The following is a 19,304-nucleotide window of genomic DNA, read 5'->3' as shown; positions in this document are numbered from 1 at the left end:
TAAAACAATAGTTCTTAACTATTTTATAGTAAAGAGTCCTGTAATAGTCAGATCGTATGTGATATGCAGAAACTACCCTTACAGGGTCACTCAAAACTACACGGCTGAGAAACTGATCATGGGCCCCGGTAAAGACTCCTTCCATGGCATGAGAGCCATGGGGTCTCAAGGCTAATGTACCCTGTAATCCTTAAGGAATAATCTGGCTGTGAGACATTAACCCGGAGACAAGAGCGCCCCCTTGAGGGTTTACCCAGGGTCCAACCAGTTTTGGAATGGCCACCCAAATACCTCTCCAAGGTAATAACGTAACTCTTACCCATCCAGGTGCGGAGCAGGTTTTGTGGTGCTGTGTAATAAACATCAACGCAAAGAGGATGGCAAAGCCCAGGTGTTCGGGTGAACAGAGCAGAAGGGTTTAAAGCACAGCATGTGGAGAACAAAGAGGTGAAGATAAAAAAGATAGGGGAAAAAGTTAAACATGATATACATCTATATTTAAGAACCTTAAAAACAATACTAACCGATGTACTGATTAAAACTCTCAAGATTATAATTACAACATTTTGTCTATTTCTCCAATATATATATACGTATATATATGCAATAGGTTTGATACATATAGCACAGATATTAAAATTCAAGTTACTCTCAAATCCAAAACAATAACAAAAACAAACTTAAAATTTATCAAGATAATTAAATAAGGATAAAAATTAACTATCCTCTGTCCTATGCAAAGAAGAGTGTGTGGCCAACACTTGCTCCACACACTTAAATGAGTTCTCTTTGTATATTTGCTGCTGAAGCGAGCGTGAGTTCTTTTACGTGAGTTCTTTTACTGTTTCTCGTATTGAGTCAGTCTGTATCTTTTAGGCAGGGGGATTGGGAGGGATGCCTCAGGTATCCTATCTCCAGAACTTCCTGCTCTCTTCCTTCACCTAAGGTGAAACTCTGCCACTCACAGCAACTCTGAAAATGCAACAGGGAGCAACCCTTAATCTGCCAACACTTCCAATGGCCAAGTAAGTAATGATGCATAACATTATAGACATTTTAAATTTCCATGGCCCAGAAAACACCCAACCAGCTTCTTCCATGGTCACAAACGGGCAGATAGTCACTCTCGGGAAGCCTGTGGGGTACACCTAATTTAAGATATTTTGAACTCAAGCTAGTTTTCCCATAGAATTTTCAAAGATCTTCACACTTGTGAACTGCAGTTAAAAAAAATCAAAAGCAGGTATAACTAGACTCAGAAGCATATATCACAAGCATTTTAGTTTATAAGAATGAGAAATAGATATTTGAGAGAAAGGTCACTGGATACCAGGCCATGTTAAAGCAGTCAATTGTACTAGAAATTCCCATATCAATTTTTATATTCATTTTAAAGCAATTCTAAGAGATGTAAATCAATAAAATATAACTTAAATTTCACGATAATGCTAAAAATCATTATTCTACAAAGAATTGTAATGCTTATACTTATATTAATAAAATTCAGTCCTGGGAGACCACTACATAATTTAATTTAAAAATTAAAATGTCAACTTAAGAAGTTCTAGAATTTTAAAGGGAATCTTGAGTTTTAAAACCACTAGTCTCAAATTATCCTTAGAAAACTGCGAAGTGGTAATTCAAGCAACGTAAAAGTAAAAATAAATAAAAACAGACAGAAAAAAGAAAATCTAGCAAACTGGTGAAGCACTAAGGCTAAAATCATTAAACTAGCATCCAGATACTACCTTGGACAATAACTTTAAGACAGAACTGTGTTTCCCACAATTATAAAACTCAATCGAAGCGCACTAAAGATGGGAAGAAATTGGGCCATATGCTGGGCAGTGATTCCATTACAAGAAATATGCGAAGAGGTAAAAAACATAAAGGTGAAAATGTTCTACCATGTAAGACATCAGTCTCAAATATGCAGCAGCAAAAAAAGAGATAGTTTATTGGTTAGATTTATTCCTCCTCCTTCCTTGATCCTCTTGCTCACAACCCTCAACTTTCTGGTACTGGGGGAAGGCCTACAGATTTTTCTAAAACACACAGAGCCCAATTTGATTTGCCACTTTGGCTAATAGGAGTGCTGTAAAAACCACCTTATAGCAAACCTTGGAGCAAATGGTAAGATTAAAGCAGTCTAGCTAACTGCAGTGATGTAGCAATACACTACCTGAGACCTGAGACTCAATTTGAGGATAGAATAGCTAAATTTATGACAGATTTATGTTTTGTTTTTAATTCAAATGAAAACTGAAGACAAAGTCCTTTTCTGCAATAGTGAAGAAAACAAATGAAGGCAGCAATAAGTCTTTGAAGGACAAATTTCAGCTGGCCCACTGTACCTAGACTGGTATAAAGAATTAAATCCATTATTCACATCTGCAATTCAGGATGCAGAAGTACAAATTTTACCTTAACTGGGTTAGACAACATAATAGGAATACTAAAGGGACCTTATCTTAAGAAAAAGAAGCCCTGTGGGGTTCTCAGCCCACATTCCAGGAGCAGAAATCTCAACACATAAAGCAAGCTTACTGACTGACACTGGGCTAACCGTAGACATGGATAAACAGAGGGTATGTTCAATCCGAGCTGTTCAAGTTACTAAAATGAACAGAGACTTCATCCTAACACTCTTGACTATACTGGTCTTTCAAAACTATACAGTTGTACAGACCCATGCAGTGATGACAAATGCTCAGTAAGTTAAGACCTTAAGGCCAGAGACCATTGTAAATAAGTTCATGCTTATGAAAACACACCTAAAGGAGAAACAACCACAAAGAACATTTCAAATTATAAAAGCTTGCAAGATTTTCACATTTCCATCTTCTCCTGTCACTCAGGCAATGATTTTCCAGGTTCCCCTGACCTCCGAATCTACTTTAAAAATATATGTGCAAGGGTTCATTTAAACCTTGTGAATCCTAGAAATTAAAAAATGTCACTGTTACTCCAAGAAACAATGCACATTTTAAAACCATTATCAAAGAAGCTATTGGCCTTATACAGAATTAATGGCTCTGTACTAAAATGAGATCTAAAACCTTTATATACAACAACACTCCCACCCCAAAGATGTACGGAAACCTGTTAGAAACAAGCCACTGAAATTAAAATAGACTTCCCAGGATTAACTGTGTATAATAAAACACACTTGTTTTACACGTATTGCTGCCATACAGATCAAGCAGAGTTTTTTCTTAAAATTGTTCAATGAACATATAACAATAGGATTAAAGAGATAAAGGCAAAGAAAGAAAAAGAGCCTTAGAGTAATGAGACATTACCTTTGGATCGCACGGTGTAACACTCTTTCTGTAAATTTTACACAAAAATGGCAAGAAATAAATTGTAATACACTTTTAAGACAAGACTGAATCTATGTTTTAATATCAATATAACTTTGAAATTAAATATTTTCAAGTTTTATGCAAAGCAAGAAAGCTTTTTAAAATGGAGGGCTCTAAATTTTCTTTCACATAGCTATGTATGTAGAGATGAATTGTCCTTAAGAAACGCTTTGTGGTTAAAGTTGAAATCTGCTCACATTGTAACATCAGAGTGTGAGGAATAGCTATTAGCAAAGCATTACATTTCATTTCACAAATCCTATAAACTAGCTAAATCAACTAACATCTTTCTCAAAAAGAGAATAATGTATCCTGGGTAAACATATAAACATAAAATCTGAATGCCCAGGAGCAGTTATCAGCAGTGGAAAGCAAAGATTTCAATGGAAAGAACTGAGCTAAGAGAATTCAAAACAAACCAAATTTCAGGCAACTTTTTTTATTAATTCACTTCGAATAGTTAAAGAACCATTCATGCTTCTACATTTGAAACCTTTTCTTTCAGTCACACATCACAACAGACATCAGAAGTTAACAGGCAAATGTTTGGACTATAGTTACTGTTCATTGCCATTAAAGACACATTTATAAGTTAAGTCATTGAAAATAAGTCATTGCATAACTAGAATTTTAAGAAACTTCTCAAAAGAGAAAAAGGCAAGAGAAATGAAAAGTATAAGTATGCTATTAAATCTTGGCCACAGTACTTCCTTTTTCTGTCTTATCTCTGATTTTCCCCATTACATATTTTTTTCAAAGGATATATACTGTCTGACCAATTTTTACTCTATTAAACTTTAAACATAGACTACTCATGTCAAAACCTGATTATATACAGTGGTCAAAATTCTATATAGGGGTTTTGGACATATTAAATATTGAAATACTTAAAAACAAGCTTTTATTTGTCAAAAAGGCATTGATCCATGAATTACTGTCAAAAAAAGAATACGTTTCAAATAATATGGTGTTTTCGATGAATGTTGTAAAAAAAATGTGACTCTAGGTATAAAGTAGTATGGGAGAAATAAACAAAAATAACATATTTCTGATTAATGTAGTCTTTAACATGCAATTTCTTACCCCTTCAACTCCTGAAACTATCACACCATCATGGAGAGGCACCAAATTGTACAGAGTGACAATGCTTGTGTAAGGGCAATAGAAACTAAGCAAGCAAGCCACGTTACAGTGCCCTATCCATGTGTTCCAAAAGTCACCGAACTAGAAGAGCTGTGAAAAATTCAGTGCTAATGTTAACATAATACACATCAATACATGTCACCTAAATACTAAGTGATATTTAGACTGAGTGTTAGGAATGATATCTGATATTCAGAGAACTTGGCTTATCGTTACGTTTCATGAATGAACATCTCTGTTCACGAAAAATCTTGAAATTAATACACAAAGTTATTACCCCCAAAATGGAAGGAAAAAGCTAGAACTTCTCCGCTTATCAATCAACACTTACTAGCATTTCTTCTCACACAAATTCATGAATATGTGGAGGAAAAAAGCATTTCTATCCAATCGACGTTTGCTACCCAAAACGTCAACCCAGCTTTATAAACCCCTTAAAACCAAACCAACTTGCTTAGCTACACTATTCTGAAATGATCAGGACTTCCCTCTCATTCAGGTGAGCAGCCACTTGCAAGCCCGATTCTCAAATGATAGAACGCATCCTAGAACTTGTTCTGTTTTCTTCCTATAGTCCTATTTATGACTATTAAAATATAACAAATGCTTTCTGCTTAAAGGCAGGTTTGACTTTTCTGCATTATCTTGTTTTCTCATCTTTTTATAATTATCATGACCACCGACAGTGGCCAATGACAGAAACTGTTCTCCAAAGCGTTGCAGGTCTTTCCGCTCCATGATATAAGGCCTGCACAGACTAAGAGAAGGGGGACAATGGCAGCTGCCGAACACCCCCGTTCTAACAGCAGTGGATGAAGAGACTGCAGGTGCTGCTGACTTCGGCAAAGGAGCCCAAAGCTGCTTGCGGCACCTTAGGACTGATGAAAATCAGGCCATTACAACTGTTTCCTTCAGGTTGAGACAATGTTTGCATGTAAATCATTCCACCTATTTAGAAACTTAGCATCAACCTACAAAACTTTCTTCCTTTTATCTGCATTTTCACACCAAAATATTCACTTTATTTTAGAAAGTGGAGTGGATGTTTTATAAATGGAAAAGGAAAGATAAAACTCAAGATCCATAGTAAACAAAACTAAAACTAAAGCTTCCTGATATCTAGGTTAGTGCTCTAACACAGAAGTTATTTGATATAAAGCTATAAACTCCCTACCTCACCTTTTTCATGACTACTTTAGGCTATATCTTATTTATCTCTTTGATGTATACAAAGACAATGAAAATGAGGGCCAGAATTACTACACTCTTCTTACTAATTGTTAAAGTGTTTTTTTTTTTTTAACAAAATGTGTCAATTTATTTTCCAGTAATGCTCGATGCTTCTGACACCTAACAAATCAATTCAGAGCAGGGAGATCAATAAGATCACGTGGCTTACAGTGGGCAGCGTTCTCTTTCTAACTATATCAATTTCTCCTAGATTATGAATAAAATTTCTATAACCTGGACTTCGCATGGTTTTTCTTCCTTAGTTAGCATTATATATAAAATGAAAGTGTTGGACTAGATGATCTCTAAATCCTTTTCCACTCTAAGACTTTATATTTATATTCAAAGACTTTTATTGTGGCTTCTTCCTAGTCTTTGGCTTAAAACATAAGCCAAAGACTGAGCTAACTTAGTTACTGAATTCCTTCAAAAACACCTCGACAGGAACCATTTGTTCCTCAGTAATTCTTGGGGATGGCGCCATGTATCACTTCTTTCATGTTTCTTGAGCAGTTCTATTTCAAAAAGAATCAGTTTTCTTCTATGAGGGCCCCCAAAACAAACTTATAGTAATACAGTAGATATGAACAGTTATTGCAAAAATTACAAATAGCTTCATAGAAGAAAATCTGATTTTCATCATATACATAACTGCTCCACCCCAAAAAAGGAATATATGCAAAATTATGTGTAATAAAAATGGTGCATGCATAAGAAGGGGAAACTCTAAACGGGTAAGTACTGAAGGCAATAGTCAGTGCACGAAGCACAAGAATCCTTGAGGAACATTTTGAAAATACTCGCACTAATAGCACCAAATTTGCTCCTTAGGAATTGCAAAGTAACAGATTTAGAACATAAACTACAAATACGATTCTGCAAGGGTATAGTAAAAGTCCTTATTAAGCCCATATAAGAGGAACTATAAAGGCAATTCTTGGAATTTTACCATCCATTCTTACATTAGCTTTTCTTTTTTCAAATTGCAGAACTGCCGCCCAAGGTGCCAGTAAAAAGAGTGTGGTGAGAGGGTAAAAGGCAGGGAAGCCGTCAGGCAGCTCTGAGATCGCCAACTCGCGAAAACTCAAGTTTCAGAGATGTTGGCTATGATCACACATACTTTTTTACTACTTCTGACTCCAAAAGGATTTAGGGTTGTGAGATATGGATTTTCAAAGAGTTTTCTTTTATGGGAAAAACCATCTGCACTTTATCCATCCTTTCTATAAAAGCAAGGAAATGTTTTGTTTAGAGATATGAACGTTAGTTTGATTTTTACACTGCAATCTACTGGGAACTGGAACTTTCAAGTCAGCATTAAAAAAGCATATTCATAAACATTTCTTAAATAGATAAAATTTGTTTGCATGTGCAAAACACTATTACTTCCGAGACTGCTTTTAACTGGAAACATTTCCAGAAGTAAATTTCAAATTAAAACTAGAAAATTTTCTTTCAATCACAGGTTCACAGTGATTTTAATGCCATCTACAGTTAATTACGAAAATGAGTTTAAAATTTTTAATCTTAATTTACTGATGTTAAAATTTTCATTTGGTATTCTTTGTCAAAAACAGCAGTCTGCTCTAAAATTAAGAAATGGCCTTAATTTTGTTTTGATGCTAAACATTCTGAGGAAAGACTTAAGCAAGTACTACATAACATAGAAAAAAAGACACTAATTTTTTTTGAAGGGAGAATTTCATACACTAGATTTTAACTAATATATGTAACTGCACTGGTTTTAACTCTTAACATTTTAGAAACAATCTAATCAATAATGAGAAGATGCTGCTATCTGATAAATCAAATTTTACATGTACTGATATAAAAAAAGGAAATCTAAAAGAAACTTTAGAGCCCTCAGATGGTAGCTTCTTGACCAATGAATCATTAGTTTATCATGTTCAGTTCAGATAAGCTTAAAAATGGAAATGGGAAAACTCAATCAAAGATTAAACAGCTTCTATATTTAATTACCATTTAAGAAGTTTTTCAAGATATTTCCCACTGCTTTTTTTGGCCCTGAGGAAGGTTAAGAATAGAAAAATACTCTATAAAGAAATGTAACAAGTACTCTCTGGGATCAAAACAAGATATAGGAACAACTATTTAAGGTCTTCCTTTTTTTCCTGTACAACTCCAAGCATTATCATCTTCTATCAGCTTTCCATTTTTAGGACATTCTTAGGAACAGAATGCCCCTTATCTGAACTTTATCAGATCATGTTGGAAATCTATTTATCGGACGAATTTAAAATGTGAGATTTATTGCATATGAACTCCTTTAAAGACAGGGAAGCGCCATTCATACTAATCCATTTAGAAAGATGACCAAAAATCCACTTTTTCTGATAAACCATGAGTAAAATGTTTTTCCAATATACGCAGCACAAGTGTAGTGATTTACTTGCAACCTAAAGCATTAAACTTCATGCTAGACAATTACCTTTCATATTTTATACCATGGGATTATAATAAAAATAGGTTTTGGAGTAGCTGTAGATAAAGAATATGAAAGTATGCCAGAGGTCTTTCAGATGAGAAGGAAGGTTTTGGTTGTGCATGCATGTACATATAAAGGTGTTTCTTTTTTTAAAAGCAAATTTAGCACTCTGAAGTTTCCTGAGTGATACTCTCATAAACTGTGGTGGGAATGACAGCATCATTGAGTTATCTTAATTACGCATGGAGTTCTCATAAGGTTTGCCTTTTTAAAAATGCTGGCTCAACAGCGAATCACTTATTTCTACACAGTATTGGAAAATAATAGTATCTCTCTCAAACTGGCTCAAAGAGCAATAGTAAGAGAAAAAGCAACCATACAATGGTTTATTTAAACCAACTGCTTTCCACGCTACAGGCGCATCTAGTCCTAGTCTATGAACAATTTTTAAATGTTCATCCACAGCTTATTTTCCAATCTAGCTTTGGTAAACTAAGCACCCAAATTTGTTGAGTCAATGCCAATTTCTTTTCGTAAAATAACAACATATTTTGGAGATAATGTACATCTTCAAGTTACTTCTTTTAAGTACTATTCTTCAAAACCAGAATATATGCTGAATGCTGAGGTGGCTGCTAGAACTGATCAATTACTATATCAGAAATTAAAAATAAAACTCAAGCTGACAGCATGCTAGCATTAAACTTGGTTTAACTACACCACCTTTCCCATGAACAGCGCTTCTCTGTCTAAGAAAAGCTCATCTCCGGATCGCGCCCACTCACATGAAAAACTGGGACCCATTGGTGTGCTTCCCGCGGTTCGCCATCGACAAAAGGAACGCTCTGTCGTGTTTGAGAACAAAGTTTTCATCTGTTTGAAGAAAGCACAAATCTGTCAGTCTCCGACTATAAGCCACTTTTAAAGTGTCATGTTCACAGAAATAAATAGAAAGCAAAAGGTGAAATTCCTCTTCTGGTCAGTACAGATACTTGACTGAACATTTAGAAAAAATTTTTTTAACTAATTGAATAACGAAAGAATAAAAAGATCAAGAAACACTACTTAAAGCTTTGAGGAAAAGAACATATATTTAATACTTTATACAAACAGCCTTAGAACAGTCACTTTTAATAGTAACGTACTTTGGCTAAATAATATTTAAGCTGTAACTTTCAGGGAAAACTAGTAAAGAAATTTTAGAAAAACCTCTACTTAGTAAACCTCATTTCCTCCAAATATCCAATTATTCTGCCTAATGCATTATACATGGGAGAAGTTTAATAATCTTCTTATGTGCTTAATTTCTACATGGTAAATGTATCACTTAATTGAACTGAAGCTACAGACTATAAGAGCAAAAATCCAAAATAATATGAATTAAGTTGTAGGGACATGTTTAAATTAAGTATGTAGATTCCTTCTTAATCAACAGGATCACAAAATTATGCAAGGCAGAAAGTCTTGTAAAAACAACTAAATTGCCAAAATACAATTTTAAGATACACAGTATCTGCCACAGGGAACAACCACATTAAAGTGGCCAGCCTACCAGCATTAATTTCAAAGCCACATGCTAACAGAACCAGCCAAAGAGCTGTTTCTTACTAGTTCAAAGGGAAAACTGTCATAAAGATTACTTAAAGATTGCTTTAATTCCAGCAGAAGTATCTTAAGAATTTAAATTTCCTTTTAACATTCATACAAACAAATCTTTCTTTAGAACAAACAGAAACATAGAAAACTTTAAAAAATGATTACCTTGGGAACAGGCTTCTGAAAAAGAGTAGTAATCCATTTTTCCCCAAAAGAAATATAAAACACTATTATAACACTGAAGCTATCATGGCATTAAAACCTAGTAATATTGGATCCCATTATAAATCTCTGCAACTGACTTTTCTAAGGCTTTTTGGGGCAAGTGCAATAGTTAGATTTATGTAAATGCTACTACCATAGGAATAATACAATCATACAGTTCTAGTATACAAAAGAAAACATACAAACCTTGGAGAAAGGAAGAAATACCAACTTTTATTCAAAGAAATTGCTTGGTTTAAGGAAAAAAAAAATCACAACCAGATTCTTTGCCCTGATATGGAATTAATAACCCATCAGGAAAAGAAAAAAGATACAGATAGATGCATGTATGAAATAGTATACAAAATTTTCCAAGTCTTCAAGCAATACTGAAATCCAGCCACAACCTGACCCAGACTGTCCATAAATTTATTAGGAAGGGTGCAAGGGAACAGAATTGGAGTTTGTGTTACTGAGCTTCGTTCTCTTACCTTTTCATTTTGCAAAAGACCACATTCTCTATAAACAAAAGAATATGTTGACAGTTTTAGGCAGGAAGATAGGAGTTTTCATGTATATAGTTGCCTAACCTCCATGCTGAAAGTCATGTTTAACTGTAACGTTAGCCTTAATTAATCTTGTCAATTAAAAGTTACATATTACAGTATAATTTATCCCCAAGTTCATGCAAATAAAGTATTTTCATGCAGCATTAGTTTCATGCAAAAAGTGAACTATAAGTAAACCTCTTCTCATTAAAAGTACATGATCAAACTTGCTTTAATATCAGAACTGAAATAAGAGATCATAAAATATTAAGGCTTACCTTTAAAATATCCACCATAAATTGATTCTCCACCTTTTCCATTACCTGCAAATAAGGAACTACATTAAACTATAATGAAAAGTAAAAATATACTACTACATATAAATTACTTTTTATGGTTTCAATTTGCTGAAGGAGATAACGCCTTGTAATTGTTGCAGATAATCAACATTCTAACAATCCTCAATAAACCTCATCTTGAAAATACAAGTGCAATCCTATTATAATAAATACTATGGAAGTAATCATTTCCATAACCCATTTACTTCAAATAGTAATCACACCAATAAGATTCAAGAACAATAAAAACAATCAAATGGTATTTTGGCATTTGCTGTAAGGTAATTCACCAAGTAATTATATTATTATTAAAACTGCATAAAAAAAAAAGTCTTAGTATTTTGCTTTTTCATACATTCTAGGTCTATAACATTCATTCATCCAATAACTACTCACTGATTACCTAATACTTATATCATACTGTAAGTGATATATTATTTATAGTTAAAAATTATAATGTATACTTTAGAAACTGACAGATCAAGTTATTAGGAGCATAACTTTTAGCTCTACCTTCACTGAAGTCCCCACCCTGAATCATAAAGTTTTTAACCACACGATGGAATGTAGAACCTTTATAACATAACTTCTTCCCAGTTGTTTTCCCAAGGCCTTTCTCCCCTAGGGGGAAAAAAAAAAGAAGTTTAGCTACAAAAACATCCTTCCATGGAAAGTACCATTCAATTAATCCTTTGTCAAATCCCTCCTGTGTGTTGAGCGCTGTAAGAGACACAAGAGGTACAGTGTGACAATTTAATACACACACACCAAAATAAATAATATAAAGCAGCATGCAAATGTTAAAATTGTGTGGTACAGACTACATGCTATAAGAGAAAAGATCAAAACTGGTTATCACTCCAGTAAAAGAAGGTAGTGCAAAGATTGTGTATGCATGTGTGTGTGTCTAAGTGTGGGTTTAAAAATTTTTAATTTGCTATTTCTATTTTTAAAGTAACAATATAGATGTTTTTCCTCCCAATTTTTCTACTTTTTAAAACTATAAATCGCATTATCCATAATAAAATAACTTCACTGTTTTGTACCTCTATTTTATAATCCTAAATTTCTTGTGAAATATGGAGTGCTGTATTTGTTCAGAGCACCAAAATTTGTAAAATTCTACCCAAACAAATCAGTTTTGAAAGGCTATTAAACTACACTGTATAGAGAAGATTTCAGTACACACACTAGTACTTTATTATTCATTTTTGAAACCATATCTTCTCTCTTCCCTTTAAGAAATGCTTTCTTGATTTCATAATCAATGAAAATAATATTTTTTATTTGCCAAACTCATTTCATAGCCCATTACTTTTTAGGAAAATATCTACTCTGTTAAGCAAGGTCAAACTGCAAGCCATGACTTCTCACTGGAAATAATTTAATAATTCATTTACCTGAGCAGAGGCAAAGGAAGTTTTTGCATGTTTTTGGACATATGTCTGAGAAGAGCTGAAACATAATGCGACCAACTGAAATGAAACACATGAGAAAAAAAAGTAAGCAAGTTGATTAAATATACCACATATTACATGGGAGATATAAAATAGGTAAACAGAATTAACAAAACTGGAAAGTCCATTTTTATAATTCATTTAAATTTCTTAGGTTTCACAAGAAAGAATTTAACTGGGCAATACCAACTCTAAGAACGCCACTGTTTGCTAAAAAAAATGTCATTAGAATTCACATGTAGCCAAGGCCCTAAAAGCATAAGATTTTAAGTGTCTTTTAAGTGGCCCTATTAGATTCCTTTTAGTTGAGAACCCTACCCAAACTATTAATCTTCTTTAAAAATACCCTGGATAATAGTTGTCTAATCTCTGCTGGGACCTCTCCGGTAATGAGAGCACATCACATCCTAAGACAGTCATTCTGGCCAGTAAAGTTTGAGGAAAGGGCTTCTGTCCTTGACAGTCAGCTTTGCACCTCTGCACAAGAACTGTTTATAGACAACCTCCTGAATTGCCAACAGCAACTAAAAATGTTATTCTATTCCCTGAGACAGCAGGAAAGAGAATAGGTTATGGTTCCTTAAAAACAAAAACACACCTACAATAAACAGGAAATGGAAAGAAGCATGTTTGCAACTTCGATTTAACTATGTCTTAGAGAAGTATTTTGCAAACTTTTTGGTCTCAGGACTCCTTTAAACTCTTAAAAATTATTGCACTTTTAAAATGTAGGTTATATTGTTTTGTTATTTTCCATGTTATAAATGAAAACTCAGATATTTTTCAAACATAAAAATACACAAGTACATGTTCCATCAGCTGTCAGAACAGTTACATCATAATATATTGTCTTCTGAGTTACCAAACTCTGCTGATGCCTCTGGAAACTAATGCTGCTTCTGAAAGAATAAGATCTCAGGAATATTTGTTACTCGACTCCTCTTATATTTTAGTGGGATTTAATAATCTTTTAGAATCAGTCACTACTGTTAACATTGCCTTTTATATATACTAAGATTTCTCCCAAAGAATTGCCACTATGCCAATAAATACACTGCTCTATAAGGGCAAGATTAAAGTCTTAAACTAGTTAGTGTAAGCATTAGTTTGGCGTTTTTAAGGTAAAAAACACATGAATAAGGACAAAAATAACAAAGAGCAGAAATGGCTTCTGACCTTAATCACAACATACAAACATGCAGATCCTTAAAAAGAACTAAGAGAACAATACTGAGGTTAACTGGGTAATAAAAACACATTTTAAATGCCGGCTACAGACAGGAAAAGCCAATTCACACCTATGTCATGTAGTAATCCTGAGTTGGCAGGAATAAAATCAGCAAGTGCCCAGAATCTGAATAAAATCAAATATCAATATTATTGTTCCTTGTTCTCAGAAACAGCTGTGCTGGAATTGCAGGTGCAATGGTGAGGAAAGAGACACATATTATGGACATAAAAGATAACGGTAGCTGTAAAAATGAGCACTGGTGGGGAAAATATTGTAGATGATACACTATAAAAGGTAAAGAAATCACATATATAATTATGAATAAGGAATAAGGATAAGAGCAACGGTGGGAACAGTTCATACTGGGTAGGCAGAGAGCAAAATCTAAGAGGAAATTCAGGGATCAAGCATTTCAACAAAATCAAGCCATTTACTCCAACGTGATTTACTGACATCCTCTCTGTGAATCAGGTTTTCCAACAGTATTTAAGACACAGTGCCCTTCTGGGGAGCTCATATCTTCACTGGGAATGACAGACACAAACTGCTGTACAATGTGATAAGTGATCAGTGGTATGAACAAAGTATGCTTATCTCCAACCTGGGCCTGACTGATACGTGTGGGGGCGGGGCTGTTTTACTCATCGCCATTGATTTGTACGGTGCCTGGTACAGAATGAGTGCTCAGTACATATTTGAATAATAATAAAAGCACTTGAAAGAAAATTATTCAAAGATAAAGATTAATGAAATATAAATAAATGAATACCTAAATATACAGCTCAAAAGTATTCATTATATACCAGCAAAAGTTATTACAAGTAGAATCTTTCTAGCCAACCACTAGAATTATATCACTCACAAAGAAAAATAAATAAATAAATAAATAAAGAGGGTTGGTAAGAGAAGGTACATTTCCTCTATTTCTCTGGCAGGGTCAATAGCTAGACTTTGTCAAAGAAGATAGAAGAGGAAACACTTAAACACAATCACCCGTAAAACTAAAAATATATTAAACATCTTTCAAAAGACTGTGATGGAGCGACCCATGTCGAAAGATACAAAACAAAGGCAGTAGTCAGAAAACATGAATAAGATGTAAGATAAGGTAAAAGAAGACCATAACAGTTTTATAATTATTTAGGCACATACGACTTTTTTCAAAACTTGTCAATCAACAACCAGCTAGAGGTATCCTGCAGAGTACAAGTAAAAATTCTCAAAAGAGAACTTATTGGTTCATGTAGCTAGTTGACAAGGATATTGGCTCAGATTCAAAGAACTGTAAGAACCAGGATGTTGGGAAATGATAGCTCTCAGAGCTGCCAGGTCTCATAAGGCAAAAAGTGTTAAATACCACCATTTTGGGGGCCCAATCAATGCATACAGTCATAAACATTTTCATTAATCAATCAGACCAAAGATAAATTAATCACTCAACTCAGGAAGACAAAAAGAAACAAACCTAAGAAAAATATAACAGACTGAAAAACAGACCCAAGAAAGAAATTAAATAACTCTACAGACATGGGTAAATTACTTCTAATCTTCAAGAAACATTCAAGTTTGATGTCATCTCAACTGTTTCAGAGCACAGCAAGATGAAAAGTTTAACAAATTTTTTGAAGCAATTTAAATTGAAACCAAGCCCGAGAAAGATATAAAACAAATTTAAAACCCTGTATAGCAATCTCATTTTTAAATAGGCACTATTAAATATTAGGAAATCTATTAATATAATTTATTGAAATGAAGGAAGAACTCTACAAAAATCCTGTGATGGGAATCAAAAGAGCATTTGATGAAAGTCTACATTCACCCTTTACCATAAACACAAATATCCACAGACGCCCCTCAAACCAACAGCCAGCATTACGTTTAATGATGGAACACTAGTACAGCACCGATTCCATCAATGTAAGTAACAAGTCAAAAGTGCTTGTTAGTGTCACTATTGTTGAATGTTGTTCTAGAAATTCTAGCCAATGTAGTAGACAAGAGAATATGAGAAGTATATTTATCAATAAAAAGAGCAATTTATTATTTGGAAGACATGACTGCACACCTAAAAAAACCTAAAAGAACTAACTAAAATACTAATGGTCATTAAAATTGTTGATATTTGTCTTATGACCAATAAGAACTAGTAGAAAAATTAATAAAAATCACATTCTCAACAGCAACAAAAAATCATTAAGCTACTTAGCCGTAAGAGTGTGGGACCTATAAAAACAAAACTACAAAACTCTGAGAGGCATAAAGGTAACCAGAACAAAAGGAGAGACATATCTTTACTTAGAAAAGAAGACTCGAAATTGCAAATTTGTCAAATTTTACTCAAAGAACCCTATCTTTAATTGCAAGCCCCAAAAGTGCTAATGAGATTTCCGGAGGAACTTGACAAAATGATCTTGGTCATCTGAATGAACGTGCAACACAACTCCGCTCTCAATCCTGCAAACTTTATTTTGAAATTTTTAAATCTATAAAGGTATTTTGCCATATTAACTTCCTCCTTCCGTCTCTACACATTTTTTTTCTGGAACAAACTGAAAGTAAAAGACATTGTGATGCTTAATTACTTCAGTATGTACTCCTAAAGAACAAAGATATTCTCCCCCTTAATCCCATTATCATACTTAAGAAATGTAATAGTAATTTAACAATACGGTCTAACACTTAGTCCATGTTCAAATTTATCCAACTGTTTCCACAATGCCCTTTATATCTATTTCTTGAAAAACTAGTAACCTAACCAAGGATTATGAATTGTCAGTCACGCTTCGGTCTCTTTCAATTGAACACAATCCCCCATCTCTATGCCTTTTTTCACATCCTACCAGGAAGCCTATGTCAGTTTGACCCATTACTGGTGATATTAACATACGGTATTCGCCAGATCTCTCAGCTGTAAAGGCACTCCCTCTCCCACTTTAAAGGTACTTTCGACCAAAGGTTTGGCCCTTGATGATCTTTTCCTAAAACAATTATTATACAGAGGGTTGCAAAATTATTCTAATTCCATCATTTCTTAGATATTTATCCAGTTTTAACTCTTCTGTTAAGAGGTTCACCCACCCATGCCACATCAAGATTGGAGTAACAAGGCAAAGACTGTCAGCTCTGATCTGCACTCTACTGAAGCTGTGTCAGAGAAAAGTAAATAAAATTTGTCTTATTTAAATCACTGTCATTTAGTCTTTATGTTAACAATCAACACCATAATATATTCTAACTAATACAGATACTTTCATTCGATGGTAGACTATATAGCCACTAAAAGTGATTCTATAAAGCTTAATTCATTAAAGTAGAAAAAGAAGGTGCAGAATGTGCTGTTCAACAGAAAAAGTTGTCACAAAACAGCATGTAGCACATTATTTTTTAAAAATGTGTGTGTACATGTACACGGAATTCAGATAAGATATTCAGAAAACGTTATGATTATCCCTGCATGGCAGGACTTCAAGGCAAGTTTACTTTTTAAAAAATATGACTGGAATTTTTATAATGAGCAGGTACTATTTTTACTACCAGAAAAACAAAGAAGTCTTTTATGGCTTAAAGTGGGCAAACAGATGCAGCAAGAGTTCAGGTCACACAATTTAGAACTTGCAAAATTAACTTTCCTGACTATAATATTCCTTTCTTTCTCTAAAGTGTCATTCAGAAATAGTGGCAGTCTCCATCCTAAATCTTACATGTTCAAAAAATCAACTTTAAGCCAGTGATTTGGAATTCAGAAAGTATTTGCTAACAAAACAATGTTATAAATGGTGAGTAACTTCTGAGAACAGCCAAAAAAGCCCACCTGATTGCAAATACCGACGTAATTAAGCAAATAAAATGAACACTATTAGCCTAAATTCTAGGAAAGGTGGAAGAAGTAAAAAGAGAAGTTTCTCATTCCCTCCTGTATGCAATGACAGTGGAAGATAAACTTAGGAAATAAGTTTTTGGGTTTTTTTAAAGAATTCCCTACAGCCACATCTACCTTCTTTCCTATCTGAGGTGCTTCACTCTCTGGCCAACAAGCAACCCAGGGCTTCCCTTCCCTACTCGGCACTCCCCTTGAACCTGCAAGGAACTCTACAATATTAAACTATTAAACCCTCCGTTTGGCACAGCAGTCACAGTACAATGGATACAAGAGAAAACAAAGCCTAGGCTAGAGCTTTGGCTTTGGCAAGTACCAGCTATGTGAACTTGGATGAGTGAATTTCCCCCTCTGTTTAAATCTTATTACCATCAAGAACCTGTAAAACTCCACATGAGTTTGCCTTAGAAATCATCCAAACAGGCCTGGTGTTATTACTGGGATTCTCCAGGCCCAATTTCTAAAAGAATAAAGGAAACGGGGTGGGTGGGAAACCAAACTGAAACAAGCCTTTTTCCGAAAATGTGAACAAAAATCCTTAATCTTCAAAGGTCTGCATAATACCTTAATACGAAAGCCCCTTGCCTCAGTGCCGGTGCTTATGCTCATACAATTAAAGCAACTTTAAAAACGAAAGTGTGAGATGCTGCGCTCGGTTTTTTACAAATATAGTCTGCTCTTCAATAACATGATAGGATTTAAAGAAAGGCTGCATTTCAAAATCACATGTAAAAACAACTGTTTCCACGGCAAAATGGGAGTTGGGGGACAAGGTAATTTCAGGTAGAAGAATGATTTTTTTTCTTTAAGAGTATCAACAGTCATGTTTTCAGCTATAAGGGTATGTCATAAAACCTAAACACCACTGAGGAAATCCTACAACTGATCACAGTTCGCTTGGGCTTCCTTTCCCAGCACTGTCACTGGCATTAGGACGGACAGGAACAACTCAGAATAGCAGTGCCGCTTAACTGTCCTCTCCTCCCACGGCACCCGTTCCCTACCTTGTTATGATTCTTACACAAACAGTAGTCTGCCTAATTAAAATAGTGCTCCTTAATTAATCGATCTATTCCATTAGAATAAATTCAGATTACAAAAACGTAACCTGGAAGACAGGAAGTTGTATTACTTAATTATTCTTCCCAACGACATTACATAGGAACTATTATCCCCAAGTCCTATTTAATTTATGACTATATAAAAAGGGGAGAGATCATTTAAATGGTGCAAACCACTGCACAGTTACTCTATTCATGCGTAAGTTTATGTAAGACCCAGGGTGAGCTAGAGATGGGAGATGCATTTCTGCTATTTCCTCAATACAAATCGGTTTCCTCATCCTCTCTCAAAGTAGGAGCTATCTTGAGTCTAAAGTTTAAAGGTAATTTTGAATATAAGCAAACTCTGCCATACTGCTGTCTTTACAATCACATTTACAAAGAAGTGGTTTGCTCAAGGTCACAAGCAATACTCAAACTTCTGTCTGCCTCTTTACTTAAAACAAATTTCTCAGTATCACTTATTAAGGACACATTTTAAGTTCGTTTTTTTAGAATCCATGTGAACCTAAGCAGTAAAGTAAAACTACTCGTTTCAAAAATATCTCCATTTTATCTATACTGATAAATTGCCAGGGTTTTATGATATTGCTCTGAGGCCCACATAAAGAAAAATTCCCATGTCAAGTACTCCTTCAAAGAACACCGTGGTTATCACTTCCGAAAACCAACTTTAAGTCTCTCACAAATACAAAATGAGTAATGCTCTCACACTTTTTGGTCTCAGAACGAGTAAATACTCATCTCTTAAAGGAAAAGACAATCGAAGACATTAACTCCACAATGATACAAATGTTGGAATTATTCC

At 34.3% G+C, this 19,304-nt stretch overlaps 1 protein-coding gene across 9 annotated transcripts in view; it reads right to left on the bottom strand.

Moving 5' to 3' along the window:
- NKTR (natural killer cell triggering receptor) overlaps positions 1–19,304 on the bottom strand; it is a 43,711-nt gene that overhangs the window by 19,064 nt on the left and 5,343 nt on the right. For 2 of the 9 annotated variants that reach the window (XM_016163313.2, XM_016163312.2), the window contains exons 3-7: positions 12,271–12,345; positions 11,384–11,491; positions 10,811–10,855; positions 8,970–9,057; positions 320–349 (exon numbers count right to left, since the gene is read on the bottom strand). In XM_016163313.2, coding sequence (XP_016018799.2) covers positions 320–349; positions 8,970–9,057; positions 10,811–10,855; positions 11,384–11,491; positions 12,271–12,345 — 346 coding nt within the window. Of the gene's footprint in view, positions 1–319; positions 350–3,302; positions 3,331–8,969; positions 9,058–9,945; positions 10,504–10,810; positions 10,856–11,383; positions 11,591–12,270; positions 12,346–19,304 lie in introns of those variants that run through there. The other 7 variants (XM_036219890.1, XM_036219889.1, XM_016163315.2 and 4 more) reach the window with 7 other exon arrangements.

This window comes from Rousettus aegyptiacus, unplaced genomic scaffold, assembly GCF_014176215.1.
Source record: "Rousettus aegyptiacus isolate mRouAeg1 unplaced genomic scaffold, mRouAeg1.p scaffold_m13_p_4, whole genome shotgun sequence".
Taxonomy (NCBI): domain Eukaryota; kingdom Metazoa; phylum Chordata; class Mammalia; order Chiroptera; family Pteropodidae; genus Rousettus; species Rousettus aegyptiacus.
The sequence above is the reverse complement of the archived record's forward strand: the minus strand, read 5'-3'. Positions and strand labels throughout refer to the sequence as shown.